General features: G+C 37.4%; 1 protein-coding gene across 1 annotated transcript; it reads right to left on the bottom strand.

Annotated features, from left to right (window-relative positions):
- Nucleotides 1-18,478: 18,478 nt before the first annotated feature.
- On the bottom strand, nt 18,479-19,450 carry LOC149815236 (uncharacterized). Its single transcript, XM_089990503.1, has one exon. The coding sequence runs from the start codon at nt 19,448-19,450 to the stop codon at nt 18,479-18,481; it is 972 nt and encodes a 323-aa protein (XP_089846629.1).
- Between the last annotated feature and the right edge of the window lie 4,736 nt (nt 19,451-24,186).

The following is a 24,186-nucleotide window of genomic DNA, read 5'->3' as shown; positions in this document are numbered from 1 at the left end:
CTATCTCTAAAAGTGAGATCATCTGCACGGCCGTTGGTAACCATAAACCATGGACAACAACTTACAAGCTGGAGGCCATCACACCATGGACAGCAAATTACTTTTGTTTGAAGACACAGAGTCCATATTGCATTTCCTTGCAGATTGTGTTACAGCATAATAATTGAACTCGGTGAGCCCCGAGAAAGAGAGTATTCTGATCACTGTTCTCGAAGGTTAGGGAAATGTAGATATTAGGAAAATTTTAAATTTCTTATTAGTTTGCAGAGGCATTCCCATCAAGGTGGTTCATACAAAAAAAAAAAAACAATCTATCTATAAAGGTGAATCGAAGCATCATTTTATCATTAGATGCCAGAATCCAATAAAAAAATTAAGACTGGACAAGCACCAATCAGGGGAAAATTAAATCGTTCTCATTTAGCCACGTCTTATCTTCACTGTTCCCTCAACTGATAACGAAATAAAAAATTGAAAGATTCAAACGCACCCCGTCCAATTCCTCAATCGTTGCTTTCGCAAACAATCAAAATGAAAAAAAAAAAAATCGACAACCAAGCACCATTCAACAAATTACAGAGAGTGAGGAAACGATACCAACAATCAATTCATACATAAATTAACCAGGACAACGAATAGAGCGTAAGCCAAAAATCTGTTATATCTAGTAGAAAAAAAAAAGAGGAAACCCCACAAAAAAAAATAATTATTTCTTTTGTTTCTTTTTTCACTTGATTCCAAAGAGGAGAGGGCAAAAGGTGCGAGGAGATGCCTGACCTCCTGTAGGATCGGGTGACTCTCTCCATGTAGACGAGTTGGCAATAGTATGCATCGCCTCGACTCGCCCGATAATGAGCATATCTTGTTAGATATTACATATGCAATTATCACATGTTATAAACCGTTTAAGGTGAAGGCTCATATAAAGTATATAAAGTGATTTTATACGGTTGAACAGTGTCTTCTTATATTCATATTTTATGATGAACTAAATTGAAAAGAAAACATTAAGACTTGTAATAATTAGGTTAGAGTCTCCAAAACAATATATATATATATATATATATATATTAGCTATTCTATTTTGTTTTTTCATCAAAAGAGAAAACTACCTCTCATTAGTTTTAGAAAAGAAGGAAAGCCATCTATAAAGGTTTTGAAAGATTTAACCCATCAAGATCTATCGGTGCAACAATGCATTAAGATACGTTTTTACTTTATTATTTAATTTATTTATTTTTTATTTTTCAATGATTTAGCATGAACAAATTTAGAGACCAGGAAACATGATTTTCCTAATCTGAAATCCAACAATTAGTATCAGAGCCTCTTGTTCTTGTTAAATCACTGAAATATTTGATTTTGCCATTTTTTTTATTAGGTCACCGAAATTTCATCGAATTCAATTTTTTACCTATTTGACTATCGGCATTAGGCGTTAATAAAAAAAAATAGTGTCGCAGTCGATGGCATCGTTGGAGGATTATACAGGCCATCGAACAACATCGGGCGGCTTGCCCGACACCATCCAATTTTGCATAGGCAACGTCGGGTGTATGTACGGGAGAGAAAAGAAAAGGGAGGACCGGACATTCATCCCTGTTTTTGCTAATAGGTACGGAAGGGAGTCAGATGGCTTCCTCCTCAGTCCGACAATAGAAGGTAGGTAGAGGAGGGTCGGACTACCCTCTGCATCGTCAGGTGATGCCCGGACGGAGGAGGGGCCGATCCGGTCCTTCCCTTTTGTTTCTGACTGACCGGGATAGTCGACTGGACCTCTTCGGGTCGCCCCTACCGAACGCCATGTCCGCGTCCGACAACAGTGTTCCGGGGCCGACTATGTGCCCCGACCACTGTCGGGTGAGCCGAAACTGGCAATGGGTGGGGACAGGTTCAGCCCCCTATCCTTTTTAGTAAGGACCGACCTAGGCCGGGGACAAGTCTGGCCCAGGACAGGTTAGGTCTGGTTCAGGACGGGTCAGGCCTGGCCCAGGTCAGCCCGTGGGTTGGGTTTGGTCTGACCTAACCTGTAGCGTCCTTGACCTTTTGCATATGCCTTGGAACAAAAAAAAAGAAAAAAAAATTAAGATTTTTTTTGTTAGGCCATTAAGTATGCATTTTGGATCCCTTTAGAGGGCTGACTTCGGATATATTTTTTACCCTATTTGGATTATGACTTTGTTTTTTTTTTGTTCATATATATTTTGGGTCTCTTTAGAGGGTTGACTTCAAATATATTTTTGACTCAATTTGGATTATGACTTTGTTTTTTTTTTTATTCATATGTATTTTGGGTCCCTTTAGAGGGTTGACTTCAAATAAATTTTTTACCATATTTAGATTATGGCTTTATTTTTTTTGTTCATATGCATGTAATCACATATTAAATTTGAACTATAGTATTCTTTTCGGAATAAGGGTCTAATATTCTAAAATGAGTTGATTAAAACAGCATGTTACCAAAGTAACCTACATTGTGAAGATTGACTTGTTTAGAATATTAAGATATGTGTATATTTGAGGTTCATACGAATAGTGATCGGCCCAAAGAAAGATTACTATTTGACTAATCTCAAATATACTTTCAGTAATAAATATGGTATGATTATTAAGTTTTCCATATGAACAATGAGTCAGTCCAAAGGAAGGCTTGTTGATTGACATAATTAATTGTTCATGTTTGATTACTGTAAAAAGAGTATCACTTACAAGTTGACATTTTTGTCAAAAGATTAAATGTTAATGTTGTGTTGGGTATCTTGTGATGGGGTTCACCACAGTTTGAATATGTGAATTAATGTTAATGCATGTGGATATGCATATTAATTCTCATTATGTTGTGGTTTGCTTTATTTTATTCTTGATTCAGTTAATTCTTCTGCTTCTACAATATCTATAAATATCAATTCAATCCATGTTTTGAATGACTCAAACTTCAAAATCTAGAAAGAAAACTTTATGATTGTTCTTGATTGCATGGATTTGGATATTGCACTTCGAGATGATCAGCCCACTACTCTTACAGATAGAAGTTTCACTAAGGATAAAAGGTGCTATGAGAAATATGATCAATCCAATTGCATGAGTATTATGATCATGAAATGTGCAATTCTGAAAACCTTTAGGGGCGCTATGTTTGAAGAGGTTAATGTCAAAAAGTTCTTTGAAGAAATTGAATAATGTTTTGCTAAAAATGAAAAGGCTAAGACAAGCGCTCTCCTTTAGAGTCTTGTTTCAATGAGGTATAAAGGTAAAAGGAACATAATGAAGTACATTATGAAAATGTCTCATCTTGTTTCAAAACTAAAAGCATTAAATTTAGAGTTGTCTAAAGACTTACTTGTGCATTTAGTTATGATATCTCTCCTTGCACAATACAGTTAATTTAAGATCAGTTATAACTGTCAAAATGAAAAATATACTCTAATTGAGCTCATTTCACACTGTGTGCAAGAAGAGAAAATGATGAAACAAGAAAAAACAGAAAGTTCTCACTTGACAGTTACCTCTAAACGAAAATTTAAGAAAAAAAAAAGAATAAGAATAAAAAAGTCATAGTGGACCTTTCACAGAAGAAACATCGGGATACAAAGTTCATTTGTTTCTTTTACAAGAGCAAGGGTCACATGAAGAAAGATTGTACCAAATATCATTTTTGGCGTAAAAAGAAAGGTACCGTCCTTACTTTGTTTTGTTCTGAGGTTAAATTAACTTTTGTACCCAAGCACACTTGGTGGATGGATTCTAGTGCTACCACTCATATAAGTGTATCTATGCAAGGTTGCCTAAGTTGTTGAATGCTAATTGATTCTAAAAGATTCATCTATGTGAGAAATGACAAATCAGTTCAAGTTGAGGCAACAGGGACTTTTAGGTTATTATTAAAGACTCGTTGTTATTTAGATTTGAAAGAAACTTACATTATACCGTCATTTAAAAAAATTGGTTTCTATTTCTGCATTAGACAAATTTTGTTGTTCTTGTTTATTTAAAAACAATCAATTTAAGTTGTTTCTTAATTTAAATCTTGTTGGGACTGGTTCTTTATTTGTGGTTGATAACCTATATTTATTTAATATTGTTGTCTCATATCATAAAATCTTGTATTCAAGTTCACGTGGTACAAAACAAAAATTAGCCAATGAGAATTCTGTTTTATTATGGTACAAACGCTTAGGTCATATTTCTAAACAAAGAATTGAAAGGCTTGTGACAAGTGAAATTCTTATTTTTCTTGATTTCACTGACTTTCAGGTTTGTGTTGAGTGCATAAAAGAGAAACAAACAAATATAAGAAAAATAGGTGCTGACAGAAGAACATACGTCTTAGCACTTATTCATATAGATATTTATGAGATATTTCGTATGGCTTCTTGGAATAGTCAACAATATTTTATTATGTTCATAGACGATTATTCATGTTATGGGTACCTATATTTGATTCATAAAAAGTCTCAGTCACTGAATGTATTCAAATCATTTAAGGTTGAAGTTGAAACTCAACTTGGCAAAAAGATTAAAGTCGTCAGATCTGACCATGGTGGTGAATACTATGGTAGATATGATGGATCAGGTGAACAACGTTCAGGGCTGTTTGCTAAATTCCTAGAAGAATGCGATATTGTCCCTCAGTATACCATGCCAAGCACTTCTAACATAAATGGTGTTACTAAGTGACGAAACAGAACCTTAAAAGATATGTTAAGAAGTATGATTTATCATTCTACTTTACCAGAATCTCTTTAGGAGAGGCACTAAAGACTGCAACTTATGTACTAAACAGAGTATCAATTAATGCAGTAACTAAAACCCCATATAAAATGTGGACAGGTAAAAAGCCTAGTATTAAGCATATTCATATTTGGGGATATCCTGTTAAAGCAAGGCCATATAGGCCACATGAAAAGAAACTGGACAAAAGAACAATTAACTTTTATTTTGTTGGATATTCTGAAATATCTAGGAGTTATAAATTTTATGACCCTTTGAATAAGTTCTTTTTTGAGACAAAAAATGCTTGTTTCTTTGAGGATGTCGAGTTTGAAGGAGGTGATAAGGTAAAAGACATTATTTTTTAAGAAGAATTTATTTTTCTTACTACAGTTATTGTTGACAATGATCAGATTTCAATTTTTAACAATGTTCAAACAAATTCAGAGCAAGGCAATGTTCAAGATCTCCCTATCCAAAACCAAGTTTTTACTCCTAGAGTACAAACTCAACAACCTCAAGAAATACCTTAAGAAATATCTCAAGTAACTCAAGAACAAGTGTCATTAAGGAAATCCACTAGAGAGAGGAGAAGGGCAATTCCAGACGATTATATTGTTTTTCTCCAAGAATATGAGGGTGATATTGGCTTAAAGAAAGATGATCCAATCAACTTTCATCAAGCTATACAGAGTTCTAACTCTCAAAAGTGGATAGATCTATGCATGAATAATTTAAATCCATGAAAGACAATGTTGCATGAGATCTTGTCCCATTAGCTGACAATGTGAAACTCATTGGTTGCAAATAGATATTTAAAATCAAGAGGGATTCAAAAGGTGATGTGGAAAGATATAAGGTACATCTTGTTGCAAAAGAGTTTACTCAAAGGGTAGGCGTTGACTATACAGAAACTTTCTCTTTAATTTCTACGAAATACTCTTTTAGAATAATGATGACATTTATGACTCATTTTGATTTGAAACTATATCAAATGGATGTAAAGACTACATTCCTTAATGGTGACATTGATGAGACAATATATATGGTGCAACCGAAATATTTTATCTCAGACGATGCAAAGAAAATGGTTTGCAAATTAAAGAAATCAATCTATGGACTTAAGAGAGCTTCCCGTCAATGGTATCATAAATTTCATCAAGTTGTCCTCTCATTTGGTTTTAAGATGAATGTGGTTGATGAATGCATATATCAAAAATATAGTGGAGGTAAATTCATTTTCCTGATTTTATATGTCGATGATATACTACTTGCCAATAATGATTTAGACTTATTGTATGAAACCAAGAAATTTTTGACAAAGAAATTTGAAATGAAAGATCTTGGTGACACCACTTTTGTATTAGGAGTTCAGATACATCGAGATCGTTTTTAATGTATTCTTGAATTATCGCAAAAGAACTATATCAAAAGGATTCTTAATAGATTTGGTATAAAGGATTGTAAACCGGATGATACCCCAGTTGCTAAGGGAAACAAGTTTAGTCTCACTCAGTGTCCCAAACACCAGTTTAAAGTTAAGGATATGAAAAAAAATTCTATGCATCTGCTATAGGGAGTCTTATGTATGCTCAAGTGTGTACACATTCAGATATAGCATACAGTGTTGAGATGTTATGCAGATATCTAAATAACCCAGATATGAATCATTGGAAAGCAGCCAAACAAGTTATGTGGTACTTATAAAGAACAAACGATTACATGCTCATATACAAAAAGTCAAATTAGTTAGAGATAATTGGGTATTCTAATTCTGACTTTGTTGGATGCCAAGATAGTCGCATATCCAAGTCAAGTTATGTTTATCTGTTGGTCGGAAGAGTTATCTCTTAGAGGAGTACTAAGCAAACACTCATTGCATCTTCTATTATGGCGGCAGAGTTCGTAGCATGTTATGATGCATCCAATCATGGAATATGGTTACACAATTTTATCACTGGGCTGCGGATTTTGGATAATGTTGAAAGACCGCTAAAATTGTTTTGTGACAATAATTCGACAGTGTTATATTCCAACAACAACATGAGCCTGTCAAAGTCAAAATATAGACATTAAGTTCCTTGTTTAAAAGAAAGAGTGCATAATTGTCAGATATCTATTGAACATATTGGTACAAACTCCATGATTGTGGATCCGCTTACCAAATGTTTACAACCCAAGGTCTTTCACGAGCATACTGCTCGAATGGTTGTTGTATCATTTAATGATATGCTGGTTTAGTGGGAGTTTGTATTCGGATGTTCAAAGATTAAATAAAATTTTAGTTTATTACTTCAATATAAGGCTTAGGTTTCAGTTTCATTTTGTACTCATTTATGGTGATCTCACTAAAGAATAAGGCAGGACCAATTGGAAATAGGTATGTTCAGATCACATTACATGTAATTTTCATGCTTCACATCCATACTTGATCTATGTTGTTGGTTATGTCAATATACATGATCATTAATGGGTCTAATTACGATGATTGTAATGAAGATCGCTTTGATTCTATGTTGACATGATCGATAGACTAGATTGTTGGAGATGTCATATGGTAAGACAATGTTTTTTGAGCTCATAAGGATATTGTATAATGTGTGATTGTATGGTAACATATGTGGCCCAAGTGGGAAATTGTTAGATATTTCATGTGGGCCTACATATGTAATTGATCACACATTATAAATCGTCTAAGGTGAAGGCCCTTATAAAGTGATCTTATATGGTTGGGTCATATGATATCTTATAAAGTATGGTTATAATAATGTGTAGATACCTTATATGCCTTCATATGTTAATTTCTTATTTTATGATAGGCTAAATTGAAAAAAATTATATTAGGGTGGTTACAATTAGGTTATGGTCCCCAAAACCATATATGGTGTATGTTCTCTTTTGCCTATCTATTAAAAAAAAAATGTGTCCCTCTCTCATTAGGTTTAGAGAAAAAGGAAAGGTCACCTATAGAGGTTTTTAAGATCTAACCCATCAAGATCTATCAGTGCAATAATGGATTCAGGAACACTTTCGCTTTATGTTTTATTTGTTTATTTCTGATCTTTTCAATGATTTAACATGAACAAATTTAAGGATCAAGAAACATGATTTTCCTAATTCGGAATCTCTAGAGAGTTTCAGAAACCTTAGATCAATTTAGGAGGAGGAGGAGGAAGAAGAAGAGAATGAAAAGGATGAGTGTTTCTCTATTCATTTGGCGCCTCACCCCTTTCATTTGCTGACTAACATACGCAAGAAGGTTTCCCCGCCATCCCAGCATGGGATGGACTGTTTATAATCTGGGTCGGGTACGGCAAAACGATTTGGGGGTAGGACTGTTAATGGATCTAGTTTGACCCATAACGAATCCTATAAGGTAGGGTTGCCAACGGGTTGGGTTTACCTGGACCCGACCATAACCAAACCCTGTGGGGTTCGGGTATGGTGATAAATAATAAGACCCGATTAAGACTTGGGTCCAGACTTAAAGGTCTGATTAATACATGGAGCATGGTATAGTTTGTGAAATTTTATACCAGACCCGAGCCTGACTCGAGTTCCGATTTAGACCTGTAATTTTTCAATGTAAAATGATAAAAAATATTATTTTATCAGGTATGGACCGGGTCTGATTCATGTAGTTCTTATTGGGATCGGTTATGGTTTCTCTTATGGTGGATCCGATTAGACTTGGATCCGAACCCGATACTTGCTAAAAAATCGAGACCAGGCCTTGTTTTACTTGGGTCCAAACCAAACCCGACCCATTGACACCACCTATTATAGGGTCAGGGTTTGGTGACAAAAAAGAAAGTCATTAGAATCTAGGTCAGACACACAAAGATTCATTCGTATATGGTGCCAGGTATGGTATGGTTTGTGAAATCTCATACCAAACCTGAGTCTGACCTAGTCCTCATTAGGATCAGCAAATTTTCAACGTAAAAAATATAAAATTTATTATTTTATTGGGTACGAACTAGGTCTGGTTCATGTAATTCTTACAAGACCCAGGTCGTGTTTTTCTTAACTTGGGTGAGGTCAAACTTGAGTCCAGAGCTGGTACCAGCACCTCAAAGTCAGATCTGGGTTTGGACTCACTTGCTTCTAAACCAAGTCCGACCCATTGATACTCCTACTTTGGGGTGGGCTCGAGTCTAATGTAGACATTACTGAGTGAGACTTAATCGGATCTAGCATGATCAAGATTTAGGGGTGTCAACAGGTCGGGTTAGGTTAAGACTCAGGCGGCCAGACCCAAACCTGACTTGAGATGATGGTACCCAAATCGGATCTAGCATGATCAAGAACTAGCACTTGGATTGGGAATTCAAATCAATTAGGATCTAATTAAGTTGTATCTGATCTATTTTTCATTCTAATAATAGGTTAGATTATCCGCTCCATTTGGCTGCAAATGAATCTCAACGGAGGCTCAATTTGGGTTTGGAATATCAGCAAAAAAAGAAAGAAAGAAAGAAAAAAAGTCCAACCTAAGCATATAAACTAAATGGGAAAAAAATTAATTAATTAAAAATGCACATTGTAAGTAGGGTTGGGAAATAAGCGGAGCTCGCGTCTGGGTTCATGTTAGGCATATAAAGAGCTCATTCAAACTCGTAAAATAGGCTCAGCAAGTTGAATATGCCTAATAGCTAGGCACTTGGTTCAGCTCAACTCATACAAGCTTGTTAGATAGTAAAAATTATATTTTAGATATTTTTTGCATATATTTCAGGTTTTTTTGTTGTAAGCCTTTTTCTTCCAGCTCTAAATAATGCATCTTTTTCTATAAACAATTTAACTCAGGCTCATTATGAGATCGAACTCAGCTTGGCACGCCACAATAATGATACATGCTTGAACCCTTCAAGCTCTGCTTGTTTACCCGCTCTGACCGTAATTAAGGACAACCTAAATCAGATATTTGACAAACACTATGGCTGAATCCCAATCCAAATAATATTCAAGTTGGATTCAGGTGGACCTCAACACAAATCCTTATTAGGACTCAGTTTGGTGTAAGGTTGGATCCACCAATTAAGTATCCACTCAAGTCAAGCTGTTTTACTACATGAATCCAGTATAGTTTGTGAAATTTTATACCAGACCCAGACCCGACACGATTTCCGATTAAGACCCGTGATTTTTCAATATAAAAATGATAAAAAAAAAAATTGGTTTTACTGAGTATGGTTCAGGTCTGGTTCATGTAGTTCTTATCGGGTCCAGGTATCATTTTTCTTATAGTGGACTCAATTAGACCCGAGTCTAGACTCGATACCTAGCTCCACTGGCTCACTACAGTCTTTGTCCATGTCAGTGTAAAACTCGAGGGCTCACCCCTCAACCCTTAACCCCAGAGAGACGCCAAGCTTCGGCTTACGCAAAGTAGTGAAGCCCATGGGATTTAAACCTAGACTGCCCGTCAAACGGTCTAAGCCCCATCCCACTAAGCCACAACCCTTGGGTCTAAATGATTAGTTACAATTGGTACACCAGTATCATGTTCTACCAGTAACATGCTTTCAAGACTTTCAACCAAATAACGGAAAAACCACCTCACTCACTCTCTATTCATTGATGCAAACATTCAGGGTTCCCCATAGCCACCAGGGATTATACCCAGCTTCAAGGAATGCCTATGGGTTTCGAACTTGTGATGTCCCTTCTGCTTAGTGATGTATACAAGTGCCCACTCAGAGATGAGGAAACAGTCGTAGGCTCAAACCCAACATCTTGGGTAAACTGTGCAAAAGAATCTAAAGTAAAATATATCCATTTAACAAAGGTTAAGGATTTAACCCACTTCTATGCACAGACTTTGGATCTGGACTCATGATCCAATTCATAAAAGGTTTTGTCGGACCTGAAAGTAGACCTGCAACCAAATGGATCTGTCCATTCACACTACCTTATGGATCTAGTACCAACTGGTAGGAGCCCACTAGAATGAGCCATAATCCGAACTAGACTCTTTGGCCAAACTTCCTTAGGACCTCCTAAGACTGAACTCCACTCTTAGGAGCTCTAGGTACAAGTGAAAGTGAAAGGATCAGGTGCAATATGATTGCACAAATATTTGTGCTCCATCTTGGGAACAGAGCCTGTCAGTTGTGGGGCTCAAGGGAGCAATAAAGTGCTTAATGCACAAATATTTGTGCAATCATATTGCACCCAACTCCAAGAGAAAAAAGGGTCTAGGATTAACAAAATGGACAAACGCCAAAAACAACACGAGAAGCACAACTGATGGACTAGCCACCAAACTAATTAAATGGTTGTACAAATGATCACTCTAAGTTTAACCCAGATCCAAACCATAATGCCTCGATTCATGCCCACCTGATGATAGGCTTCCAGTTTCATGTTGAAAGGGATCTGACACATACCCACATGAATATATGTTCTTCAAAAATCCTAGGATCTACCTATCAAGATCTGATCTCCTATACTAGTCTAGGTCTGTCAATGGCTTGGGCCCGACCCAGCAATAACGTTCTAGGACCCCTAACTACTCGAGCATATCCAGCGGATCTGATTTAGTGGCTTGGGTTGGTAGGTCCGAAATGTAATCAACATGGGTTGAGTTTATTCATTTCTAACCCAGAAATAAGTCCAACTCCAGTTCATACCAGGTCCATTTCCTTTATCACCTTACCAAAACTTAATATAGATCGACTCGACAATGATAGCACACACATGACTAAGTGGTTGACCCAGCTTTGGCCTGATATAGGTTGGTTGAGGGTCTTGTGCTGGTCCAAAATATAGGTCAAATCAATGGCCAACAATGTACCAAAGTTTGGTTCAGTTTGTGATGTTCGGCAAGACCAAAAATATCATAAATCTTGATTTTGTGGTTTAGAATATCCAAACACATAATACAAACATGTTTCCTTGCATGCTTCTTGTGTAGGGGTGTCAACGGGTCAGGCTTACCTGGACCCGATCCAGGCCAAACCGTATAGGGTCCGGGTATGGTGACAAATAAGAAGATCTGATTAAGACTCGTGTCTAGACCAGAAGGTAAGATTAATACATGGACCCGGGTATAGTTTATGAAATTTTATACCAGACCCAGGCCTGACCTGAGTACCGATTAAGACCCGTAAATTTTCAATGTAAAATGATAAAAAATATTATTTTACCGGGTATGGTTTGAGTCTGATTCATCTAGTATACCCAAAAAATCTAGTCCAAGTCTGGTTTCACTGGGTCCGAACCAAATCCGACCGGTTGACACCCCTATTCTTACGTTGCTTCGTTAGCTAGCTAGAAGTTGGGTTTTGCCCCAAAGTTTTTTAGTGGCCCAATGTATCCAGATGGGTCAAGAACATGTTTCACACTCGATCCAACCGTACGGCTGTGTTTATAGTTTGTGTGTTTGCTAATAATCATACTTTGGATTATGTTTATTCAAATTGGAATCACATTTTTTCAAGTTGACTTGTTAATTTTTTATGCCCCTGAAAATCACAATGATCTGATTGAAAACGTGTATTTTTTTTATTAAACACTCTATGTCGATCGCATTTGTAGCTTTTTTTCTAGGCCATAGTTTAGGGTGGTGGGCACAGGGTCATACCAAAACTTGGGGCACACCATCATTCTCCACTTCATGAGCTTTCCAAAGTAGACTGAAATTCTTAATTCAAAAAGTGGCATAGTAAATTCTGTTTTTTGCCCTAAAAGATGGATTATTACTAAACATACTTTATTCTCGAATTTTCTCGCAAGTATTTATTAACCATAGTTGCTGGTGTTTTTCTTCAATCAAGAATTCAGTTTGGCGTTGGATTAGATCTTTTTCATGCTCAGATGTGTTTTTTACAAAGGTAAAAAACCAACAGATCAATAACAATGGTAAAACTTGAAATAGTATATTTAAGATTTTTTGTAAATCCATTTGATCTAGAGCAATGCTTTAGTAAATAAGCTATCTCAAATGCAGAATCTAGATGTCCATGTATTAAGCAAAAAGGCGTGCAACTCTGATTTCTTTTTTAGGGTTCTAATGGGATCATAATGAAAAATGAGTTCTAAACGCGCGCACACACACATACACTATATATATATATATATATATATATATATATATATATATATATATATATATATATATATATATATATATATATATATATATATATATATATATATATATATATATATATAGAGAGAGAGAGAGAGAGAGAGAGAGAGAGAGAGAGAGATCTGTAGCTGGTCACACGTTAGGTGCGAAATGAATGTGCTAAATGGATTTTTCAGCCTTTTTTATTTTATTTTTTAATTCTGACCGTATATATGTGATCTATGTACTTGATTTTATAGGGATCAGCTCTTGAATTGTTCTATTCTGATACATGGGTTTTTATAAGGTTCAAAAAATCAACGGTCCAAAATCTTTGTAAATTTTCAAGGCTACAAGTATCATTTTTTTATCAAAAACACATGATTCAGGTGTGGATTCCTCATAAATCCATCATGCCCAACACATTTATGGGATTGAAACTGCTAAAAAAACACCAAAAGAATATAAAAAAAACTATTTAACACTATCATTTTGTACCAAAGATGTGAGCAGCAACCAATTTCTCTCTCTCTCTCTCTATATATATATATATATATGTGTGTGAGGAGAGAGAGTTAATAGGGAAAAGTAGGAAACTCAATCTTACATTTGAATCATTTTTTTTTAAGATATAAAAGTATATTTTTCGTTTCTTGAGTCAAGAAATTTTGATAAGTTGTGGGCCATTGATTTTTTAAAACTTTGGAGAACCAATCTATATGTTACACAAACGCCCATCCCAAATGCATAACCGCCAGCCCCAGCTACCAGATTCCAAGCGGGATTGACCAAGATGGAACATCAAATGCATAAACGCCCATCCCAGCTACCAGATTTCAAACAAGCCTTAAAACTAAGCATTTAGATCACATCCTTACTGTAAAATAAAAACAAAAAACAAAATAAAACATGCAAATCTAGGTTCATACTCCAGTCCACATATTATATATATATATATATATATATATAGAGAGAGAGAGAGAGAGAGAGAAAAGCTCTTTTCTTTCAAAAAAGATAACATGTTTTCTTTTATGTAAACTAAGCAATGGAAAACACAACAATATCTTTAGATTAAACAAATCTCTCTCTCTCTCTCTCTCTCTCTCTCTCTCTCTCTCTCTCTCTCTCTCTCTCAGTGTCTTAACAGGGCTTTTAATGAAAATAGGTACTAATGAACACACGTAAATATATATTATCTATAAAAACCATACACATACATATGTATTACATGTAAAAATTAGTATCTTTGGTGTTCGAAACTTTTTTAAACATTTTTAAAAAGATGTAGTTGTAAGTGTATGTTGCTTAATCCAAATATATAAATGCAATTATTATTGCTTAATTGTTCAAAAAATGTTTCAATCATTGATGGTTATAATAACATCATTGACATGGACAAGAACAAATGTTCGCTTGTCTCTGGATATGAGAGAGAAGAGAGAATAGTCCGTTAAAGATTATTTAAAATTGGCCTTCTTTAACACACTTGAAATTTTGGCAAACCATTGCCTTAATGTCTGTTTTAATTCATATATGGATTTATGTAATCACTCTCTCACGTGTTAAACCAAACGACAATTTTATGTAAATCTCTTCATCAAGGTCTATGAAAGAAGGCATTGTTAACATCAAATTGATGTAACGATCAATTGAATTTAGCTACCACACATAAAAGACATCGCATGGTGACTAATTTTGCAACAGGAGTAAAAGTATCATGGAAGTCGAGTTTTTCTTGTTGAGTGTACCCTTTGGTGATAAGACGAGCCTTATACCTTTCAATAGTCCTGTTGAATTTGAACTTGATTTTAAACACCCATTTAGATTCAATGGGCTTCTTTCCCGAGGACAAATCTACAAGTGTCCAAGTGTCATTTTGCTCTAGAGCTTGGATTTTAATTGACATAGCTGCACGTCATTCCTCATCTCTTAAGGTTGTCAAGTAGTGTATTGGTTCTTGGTGGTTGGAAATCGAAGCAAGAAATACTCTATGATCGAAAGAAAATGAAAGGAATTGGCAAAGAGGAAATGACATATGACGGTATGAGCTTGTGAGCGACCAAGTCACATTGATAATCGTTTAAATAAAAAGGTCAACTTCATTGCCTCTGCGATCATCGATATTCAACTTGATTTGGAACTGTTAGGAGTGGCAATTCATGATCATGTCCTGTGTGTACCGCATCATCAACATCAATTGGATGTGATTCATGTGGATGAGCGGTAGAGTTTTGAACATCGATATCATTAAGTTCATTAAGGATCTCTCCCTCTAGATCATAGTGAAAATGTTGAAATAAATCAAATTTCTTATGAGATTTATTCAAAATGGGAACAGGTAAGGCAAGGTGTTATGATTGAGAGTGTATTTCATATTTGAAAGGAAAAGTTTCTTCATAAAAAATGGCATCCCTACTCACAAAAATTTCTTGTTTTTCAATATCAAAACCTTGTATCCTTTCTGTCATAATGGATATCCACCAAATGTACGTTTGCCTGCATGTGGATCAAATTTGTGTTTACGGTAGATATTGTGTGCAAAACATAAACAACCAAAAAGTTTTGAGTGAGTGTATTTTGGCTTGACCTTATGCAATACTTTATGAGGTGTTAAATTATTTTTTAAAGACGACATTGGAATATGGTTTATCAAATATACAACATTGAGAACGCATTCACTCCAAAATTGATGAGGTAAATTTGTTTGAAATAACAAGGGTCTTGCCATTTCAACTAAATTTCTATGCTTGTATTCTACAAATTCATTTTGTTGGGGTGTATAAACTCAACTACATTGGTGAAAAATTTTATTCTCCTTTAAGAATCTTTGAACATCATGTGAAAAGAACTCTAATCCATCATCCGATCCAATTCTTTTCACTTGAGTATTGAAATGATTTTTTACCATCATAATGAAGTATTGCAAGATTTCTTTGGTTTGGGATTTGTATATCATCAAAAACACCCGTGTAATCATCGACCATGGTAAGGAAATAATTGGCTCCCAAATGATTAAGAATAGAATATCCACCACAAATATCAAAATAGACCAAATCAAATGGGTGACTAGAACATGTCTCGCTTGAAGGAAAAGATAATCTAGTATGCTTTGCAAGAGAACAAATTTTACACAAACAACGACTAAAAGAAATTGAATCATGAGTAAGAGACAAATTTTTTAACTTATCAAAAGAAATGTAGCCTAAACGCCAATGATATAAATCCAAATTATCACTAGATCTAATGGTAGAAATCACCACCACCTTATTTTTGTCCAAATCAAGATAATATAACGCTTCATGCATTTTACTCACTCCAATCGTCTCCATCGATTGAGAGTCCTAATATGATAATAAGAAGGAAAGAAAGTAATGACTTTATGGATAGATATAAAATTGAATTTGAATGACGGTACACAAAAAACATTATCCAACATAATTGTTGGCATCATATGAACCTTTCCAATGTGGGTAACTGGATTATGTAAACCATCAAGAAGTTTGACTATGGTTGGAGTTTTATGCGAATGAAAATATGAAAACATAGAAGGGTTGGAACACATGGTCGAATGCTCCCGTATCAAGAATCCAAAGTTGAGATTGAGAAATCTTGAAATTTTCAAAAAGATTACCTGCCATGTTTGTCATTGAAAGCGTTTTACCCAAAGGTACAAGAGAAATGAGATGTGTGTACTATTCCATCGTCAATTGAGGTATCGAGTTATTGGTCGAACTTTCTAACTTTTGTGTGGTGTTGGCTTTGGAGGGGCATCCATGCAGCTCATAGTACTTATCTTTCGTGTGCCCAAGCTTTCCACTGTGATTACACTTGGGTCAAATGTTCTTTCTCTTTCACGTCTTTAAATATCAGACTGATCAACCATTTGAACCCGATATTATTGGTCGATTGGCGTAACTATCAACAGCAGCTGCAACGTTCATTTTCAAGTTTGGTGTGGTTTGGAGTTGTCTTTAACGTTCTTTTTGAAGAAGAAGATTGTATGATTTGCGCACAGTAGGAAGCGGATCCATGATCAAGAATTGACTGTGAATGGGAGCATAGGACTCATTCAAGCCCATTAAGAACTGAATTAACTTTTCTTGTTGATAAATTTCTAGGAGGGACTTGGACGCTCAATAGGTGCAAGTGGGCAACAAGATATGAGTTGCTAACTTATTCCAAAGAACCTTCAGCTTTGTATAATAAGTGGCGATCGAATGATTCTCTTGATTAAGCATCATGGCACACTTAATCTAAAAAATTTGTGATTCATTGGATTGTGAGAAACGTTCCTTCTTCTGTTGTGGTCTCTCCAAAGAAAACACTTTAATTTCGAGAGTTCTTTTGATAAGAAATTTAACAGCGAAGACAGGACCATGATGTTACACCTGATCCATGCCTCAAACTTAGGAGACTATGGGGTTGGTTTCATCAGAGACTCATCAATGAAGCCAATCTTGTTCTTGGCTGATAATGCTATCGTCAATGCACAACTCCAGGACGGATGGTTGTCATCGATCAAAGGACTCGCTAACCAAGATCCCAAGGCATTGTTAGAGGAGAAAATAAGGATTATCGACCTGCACTACATTTCCTGACAGATTCTGTGTAGGTTCACCGTTCTCGCTGGCCATGATAATGAGCTGCTGTCAAAACAGGTAAAATCCACACAGTCAGCTTAGCAAACTGGACAAGAACAAGCCTCACTGCTCTCATACCATCAAGAGCGGTAAAAACGAGCTAAATGAAGTGTAAAGAAAATGAGTTGAATTTTCATAGGATTTGGAAATCCTTCCTAAACTAATTTGGTAACCATCCAATGATATTTGAATCCTTGATTTTAGGATATGAATTTTGTTGGAGCATTTCTATCTTTATCTCCATTTGATTCCACACCCTCTTTTTTTTTTTTGAGAAACCCATTTTCCTGCTTTAGAGAGAGGGAGAGCACCCGATCATTTCCGTCCTCTTTTTTTTTCTTGACATTAAAAAAAAATCTTCCTGACAAATAAACTAATATAAATTAACCACCAAATCCAACTCTTTACATAATCAACTCTCTAACTAAACAACCCCCAAATAAGAAAATAATTATACCACTCTCGCCTCACTGTTTATTACTATTGTCTTCCCGTACCTCCCTCCCTCCGTCTCTACTTTCTCTACAATACCAAACTAACCTCCTTGATCGTAAATTGCAACTTAGTCCTTTCACACCTCCACAAGCGCGTTTGAATCGCCGTCCCGGTCCGTCTGCGAGAACCACCAAGCATGGGCCCCACGTGCATTCACGCACCCATGCAAACCCAAGATGCAGGAACTCGACATTGGTGCGTTCCGAGGACGGTTATTTGATGTCCACAGAGGAGAAGGACAAATTGTTGGTGCATGAACAGGACAGGATAGTGCTTCCTGTCCAGTTTGCCGACGTAAGTGGACGTTCCCGCGCATCCTGTCCACGGGCGTCCGCGATTCAACCGCCCTCCAAAAAAAAACAAAAAATAGAGATATATCCCTCTTCTCCACTGCCCCCACTACCCAATATTTCCAAAATTTGACATCACAAACCCCTCGTTCCTCACGCATGCAAGATTCTATCGAGATCTTCCTGGAAATATCACCCACCACCATCGCCAAAACCCCACCAACGATCCCAATTCACAACAAAACGATTTAGAATAAACCATTTTGCTACTACGTCGTCGTGACGTACCGATGGTTCCAGAAATCGCCGTGCTCGCCGCGATCGTAGCACCGCCACGATCCCTGGCCGCTGCTGCTCAGCGAGGGAAGGAGATGGCGACTGTCAGCAACGCTGCTTTCGTTCTTCTCATTCTTGTCTACCTCTTTGTCTTTTATCTCCTTGTATTCGGCTGCAACTGAGGCGTTGCTGCCATTGCTAAGATCATCGGGTTTTTTCTTTTCATTTTCTTTGGATTCATGGCCATCTTGCTCTTGATCAGCTTCGTTCTCTTCGTTTTGGGCGGGCGGCAGCGGCGGCTTGCTCACCAGCTGAAGCGTGAGACGGCCGTCGCGCCGGCTCGCGAGGAAGACCTCGTGGTGGTCGATCTTCATCTCTGTCATGAGGATTCGGCCATCTCGGCGCTCCTGGCGGAGAAAGAAGCTCGGGTGGCCCTTGGTGCTCAGCCACGGCAGCGGCGGGGGAAGTTCTGCCCGGAGCCTTAGCCTCGATATCATCTTCCTCCTCGACCGCTTCTCCAGGTAGACGCGCTCCCTCCTCGTGACCTCCGACTCGATCCTCCCGCCGGAGGAGGAGGAAGAGGAGGCGGGCTCCGTCTCGTCGGAGCTCTCGCACCCGAGGCCCTCCGTGCAGTGGTGCAGCCCCAACCCGTCGTCATTGTGGTAGAACTCCGACCTCGCGGCCGAGGCCGTCGAGATGGCGCCGGCCGGGGGCCGCACCGCCGACGACTCGAGCACGTTCCGCGGCTTCTCGACCTCCGCGGCGATCAGGCTCAGCCCCGCCGGAAGAGATCGAGAACGGTGAAGGGAACAACGATTCCTTCCACCACCACCATCGGCGTCGTTGAGAAGGAAAGGAGGACTCCTGAAACCACCACCACCATCATCATCATCGTTGGGGCGTTTGGTATCTTCAGAAAACCCCAGAAACGTGTGGAGGCTCTTGCAGAGATTCATCATCTTCATCTTCTCTCGCCCAAAAGGGAAAGAGAAATAAAAAGGAGAGAGAGTGTGACAGCTATGGAACGAGTGAGGATGGGATGGGAGATTAATATATGGACAGAAGGAACGGTCCAAAAATAGAATTGGGTGTTAGGGAAAAAAACAATTTGGTGTCACGATATGACCAAGATTTAACCCATAACTCAAGTTCGTAATGGCTTGCCGCCAGTTGTATCAAAGCTGGACTTGCATGCGCCAGCATCTAAATCGGGGGCGATTTTTAAATGTGCACCAAGATGATATTTCCACGAAATATTATTTGTGAGGTTTTTTACTACCTCTTTTTTTGTTTTTGTTTTTTAAATCACAAAAAGAAACTGCACCCGACACGAATACCTTGATCGCTGCTCAGCCTGCCATACTTACGTTTGTCGTGCCGGTGACACCCACCTCCCGAACCTATGCTCGGTGTCGGCTACCCTTTTGGTAAATATAGTCAAAATTAACATGTTGCCTTGTCATTTTGTAAATATAATTATTTTTTTAATCATAATATGTGTTTTCATTTGAATTTGCAAGAAATGCAAAATGCTCAATATCTTCGAGTTTCATCAAAGATTGCTAGAGTAAAACAAAGCTCATATTTATCTATCAATTTTATTGCTCGAGATGAAAGAAATTAATATAAAGACAAGGTCTAAAGTAAAGCAGATTTTAGTTACTTTTATATGGGTAAATGGTCACCCCCAAGATATAAGCCATGTAAAAGGGGCAAGCCGTTTTTTTTTAACAACTTTTGATGATTCACAATATTATTTACATAGAAAGAACTTTATATATCAAAAATATTTTTTATTTAACTAAAAATTTCAAAATATGAGTCCTCGTGCCTTATTTCAAAAAAAAATTATCATACAAGTATCTTTATGACTTATGACCTAGCATCTAAGCTTAATGAGCGGTAACTCATGGGGCTATTTGATTAACTCAAGCTAAAACTTTCTTTTTTACTCTTGGTTGGGGGGAGGAGGAGGAGAGTTGAAAAATAAGAAAACTTTATGTGGGATATATTAATTAACACTAAAATTTTGGTGCTTACTGGAAGGTTACCCTTTTCTCTTCTTTTTTTTCCCTCAAATAGTTGTTTTTTGATGAGTTCAAAAATGGGAAAATTGATTATCCTGCCGAGGGAGAGATAAGTGTCAGAATGTGCAAAAAATAGGATTAATGGTAAAGTAATTTGGGTTTATTTGATTAAGGGATTAATTGTTTCCATTATGGTCCTCTTTTGGGGAATGGGATAAGGGTTAGGGTCCGACCCGGTGGATGAGGGGCGAGAAGAAAGGTCGTGGGCCCAGCTGTTGTCACCTTGGGGTGAGCTGGATCCGGGTCGAGTGTGGGTCCCAAACTTGCCACGCTTGTTTCAGGCTTGACTCTTTGTGGAAAGCAGCACACCTGTTATTCTCTACGCACACCCGTTTGTCACGCGCACAAAAAGGTCCAGATTCCCTGGAAACCCAAATCTAGGGCTTCCAAACGGGTCGGACATGGGAGGATCCAATATTGATCCAAAATATGGTCCGGATTTGAATTAGTGGAATCTATATGTCAGTGGTGGAATGGCATTGTGGTGGAGGATGGGTTGGTTTAGGTCGGATCTCTGATCAGAATCTGACACATTATTTTTGGATGTGAATAGGATCAGAGTGTGTGCCCGGACTTACTTGGTTGGATAGTTTTCGTATTTGAGCATGGATTTGGGTCGTGATTTTCTTGTTTGATTAGTTTTTTTTCATATTTGAGCATTGATTGGGATCATCATTTTATGTTGTATATGGATCAAATATGAGCCCTTTGTTTTTTTCACATGTAAAATTCATGTTTTCAATGTCTTTTTTACTGTATCTGAAATTACCATTCATGATTCGGATCCAGATTCGTCACTGCTTCAAACGATTTATTTAGAATTCAGATCTAAACCATATCCAAGCTGTTACTATTTTCTTATGTGAATTTCGGATTGACATTTTCTGTTGGATGTGGATCATATTTGAGCCGATTGTTCTTTAGTTTTCAGTGTACAACAGATGGATCATGCAGGACGCATATATGATTCAGATCTGAATTCAACCCTGCTATATGGAATCTGATTTGAATTCGGATCCAGATCAAATTCAATCTATTTGCACACTGCATTGTTTTTTGATGCGATATTAAAATAGGATCCCTGTGTGCATTTTTAGGGTTTGATCAAATATTTCTCAAAACTCCATCTCTGATTTGGATAGTCATTTTCTGGATCCAAGTAAAATTTAACCCATTTTGATATTGACATGTAACCGCATGTTTTTCAACGTGTTATTATTGGATATAGCATCAGCAAATACAAATGAGACCCGTATTCAACTCTGTTTCATGGGATTTAATTCGCATTTGGATCTGACTCATATCAAATTTGCTTGCATCATATGTGAGACCTGGCCCACAGAACGGACTTTTCATGGGTCCAGCCCACGTTGGCATGGATTATGTCATGGTATATATATGATCTGTAAGTTGCAGTTCATGGAGTCAAAATTATGGGTAGTGACATGAAGGTTGGTATTGGCACAGCCAAGCATCACATGAGATCTGGAAGAATTGGTCAGGCATGGGTCCAATGGGGTTGATCCATACCTGCATATACAGGTCAGGAAGAGGTGTACCCAACCGGGTCTGACACATAAACAGCCCACATATATATTTTACATTATCTATCTATATCGATTTATCTGTTTTTGTCATTATTTTGTGCATGTACAAGCAACTTTTTTTGTGTGTGTGATGATGAGGAACCCTCGCTGAAGCAAGGCAAACCCCGGGTGGGGCCCCACGACCACCCTGCCTTACTTGGCTCACCTCTAAAAGCTACGGATACGCCCGTGCGCCAGTGGGGTTTGATCCAGTGCCTTCATCTCAGCACCTTCACAACACCCCTCTGACCATGTGGGCGACCCCGTGGTGGTAAGGGAAGGATGGAACAATGGCTTTTGTACGCACAAATATAAATGCATGTTATCTAATTCTGAATTAGATGAGTATTCATATTTATGAGGTCAGTGCCATACTCACAAGTATCGGCAATATTTTGAAGATATTGCAATTTAATTGAGACATCTTCAGATGCCAAAGAAAATATATTTGATATGTATAAAATTCTTAAAGTTACATAATTTTATTAAGATCCTGATACGATATTGACATTTTTTAATTTTTTTTTACATTTTCCCATATTTTATTTTTTCTGCTTCTAATTTGATATGCTAATCTTTTTCTAAAAAAAATAATTTTTGTTATTTATTGCAAGATTTTCCACTGCTAAAAAGCTTTCGAGATTTGTGACATTGGGCATTGCTACATAGATATCAAACAGCCTTCACACTTCCCCTGCCTGTTTAAAACGAGCCGAGTTTTATCAAGTTAATTGATCTTAATCAAGCTCGAAGATCTGTTTGAGCACAACTCATTTTATTACATCGAGCTTGAGCCCTTGCCTGAGATCGACTTGTTTACTTAGTTGGATAAGTTCAAGCTAAGCTTAAACGAGTCAAGCCCGTTAGAGCCGGAGCTAGCTTGGCTCATTGTGCAGCCCTACAAAACAGTGTGTAAAGATGTAAGCAAGCTGGTCTCAGGTAGGATCTCATCAGACATAAGATGACTAGGTTTGGACTCGTATGCATAGAGCCTTTTCTTAGCCTGAATCCAATCAAGAGTATATACAAGTTGGATTCAGGTGTGAAAATGCAGCAACAGAGTCGAAGTTGGATAAGCATTCGGATTTGGTTTTTCTTACTGAATCCGAATAAACAGTCTCTGATATCTGACCCAGACCTGAACTGTTTGATCCTTTAGATATTGGGGCTCTCCATGGACCAGCTAAAACCCACCCACCCTAAAGACGGCTCAAGCTACACCAAAGCCATGTCCAAATTCAATAAACTTAGGCTCAATAAAAACTGAGAGCTGTGCACGTCACCTTTTGTTGGGACGTTGCAGGTTTAAAACCCAATGGTATAATTGTATAACTGGTAGGGGTCTGCCTAACCCCGTTTCCAAAAAAAAAACTGAGCTGTCACACCCTCCATCAAGCGAGATGTGTGGTGGTGATGGAATGTAACATCATATACAAAATGACTAACTTATGTTCACCATACCCAACAACTTGAAGCCTGGCTTCTCTTTCCTTTTTTTTATGACCAAGAACATGCCTAAGAACAGAGACCACTTAATGGATAGTAAATCCCAAGTGAGTGTCATAGCCCACAAAGAACACCCACAAGGCAAGCCACCAGTCTGATCTCAGCGGGAAACGATTCTAAGCAATATGGGGTTCCACCACCTTCCCAAAAATCACTCTGACCACTTCGGCAACCCGGGGCGGGCAAAAAAGTTTTACATGTACTTATACTAAGCAACAAAATTAAGCCCTGATGCACCTTACAATTTCGTCTGAAAGAGAGATCAAATGTTAAGGCTCATTATCTGCCACCTTATAAAAACAAGCTCTTTACATGTAAATAAAAGTGGAATCTGATTGCTTTTTGTTCCAATTTGAATTACATTCAACCTACAACACTGATCCATCTCCACGTCACAAATCCCTGTGACTCCTGAACATGGTTTCAAGTTTCAGGCATCAACAAGTTCCCGGATGGAATCCAGGCTTAGTTGATCACAGGCGTTTCGGGTAACAATCGTCAACGCCATAAATCTTATGCATT

The sequence above is a fragment of the Nuphar pumila genome, chromosome 15 (genome assembly GCF_984573655.1).
Source record: "Nuphar pumila chromosome 15, dmNupPumi1.hap1.1, whole genome shotgun sequence".
Classification (NCBI taxonomy): Eukaryota; Viridiplantae; Streptophyta; class Magnoliopsida; order Nymphaeales; family Nymphaeaceae; genus Nuphar; species Nuphar pumila.
Note: the sequence above shows the minus strand (reverse complement) of the source record. Positions and strands in the feature narration are given on the sequence as shown.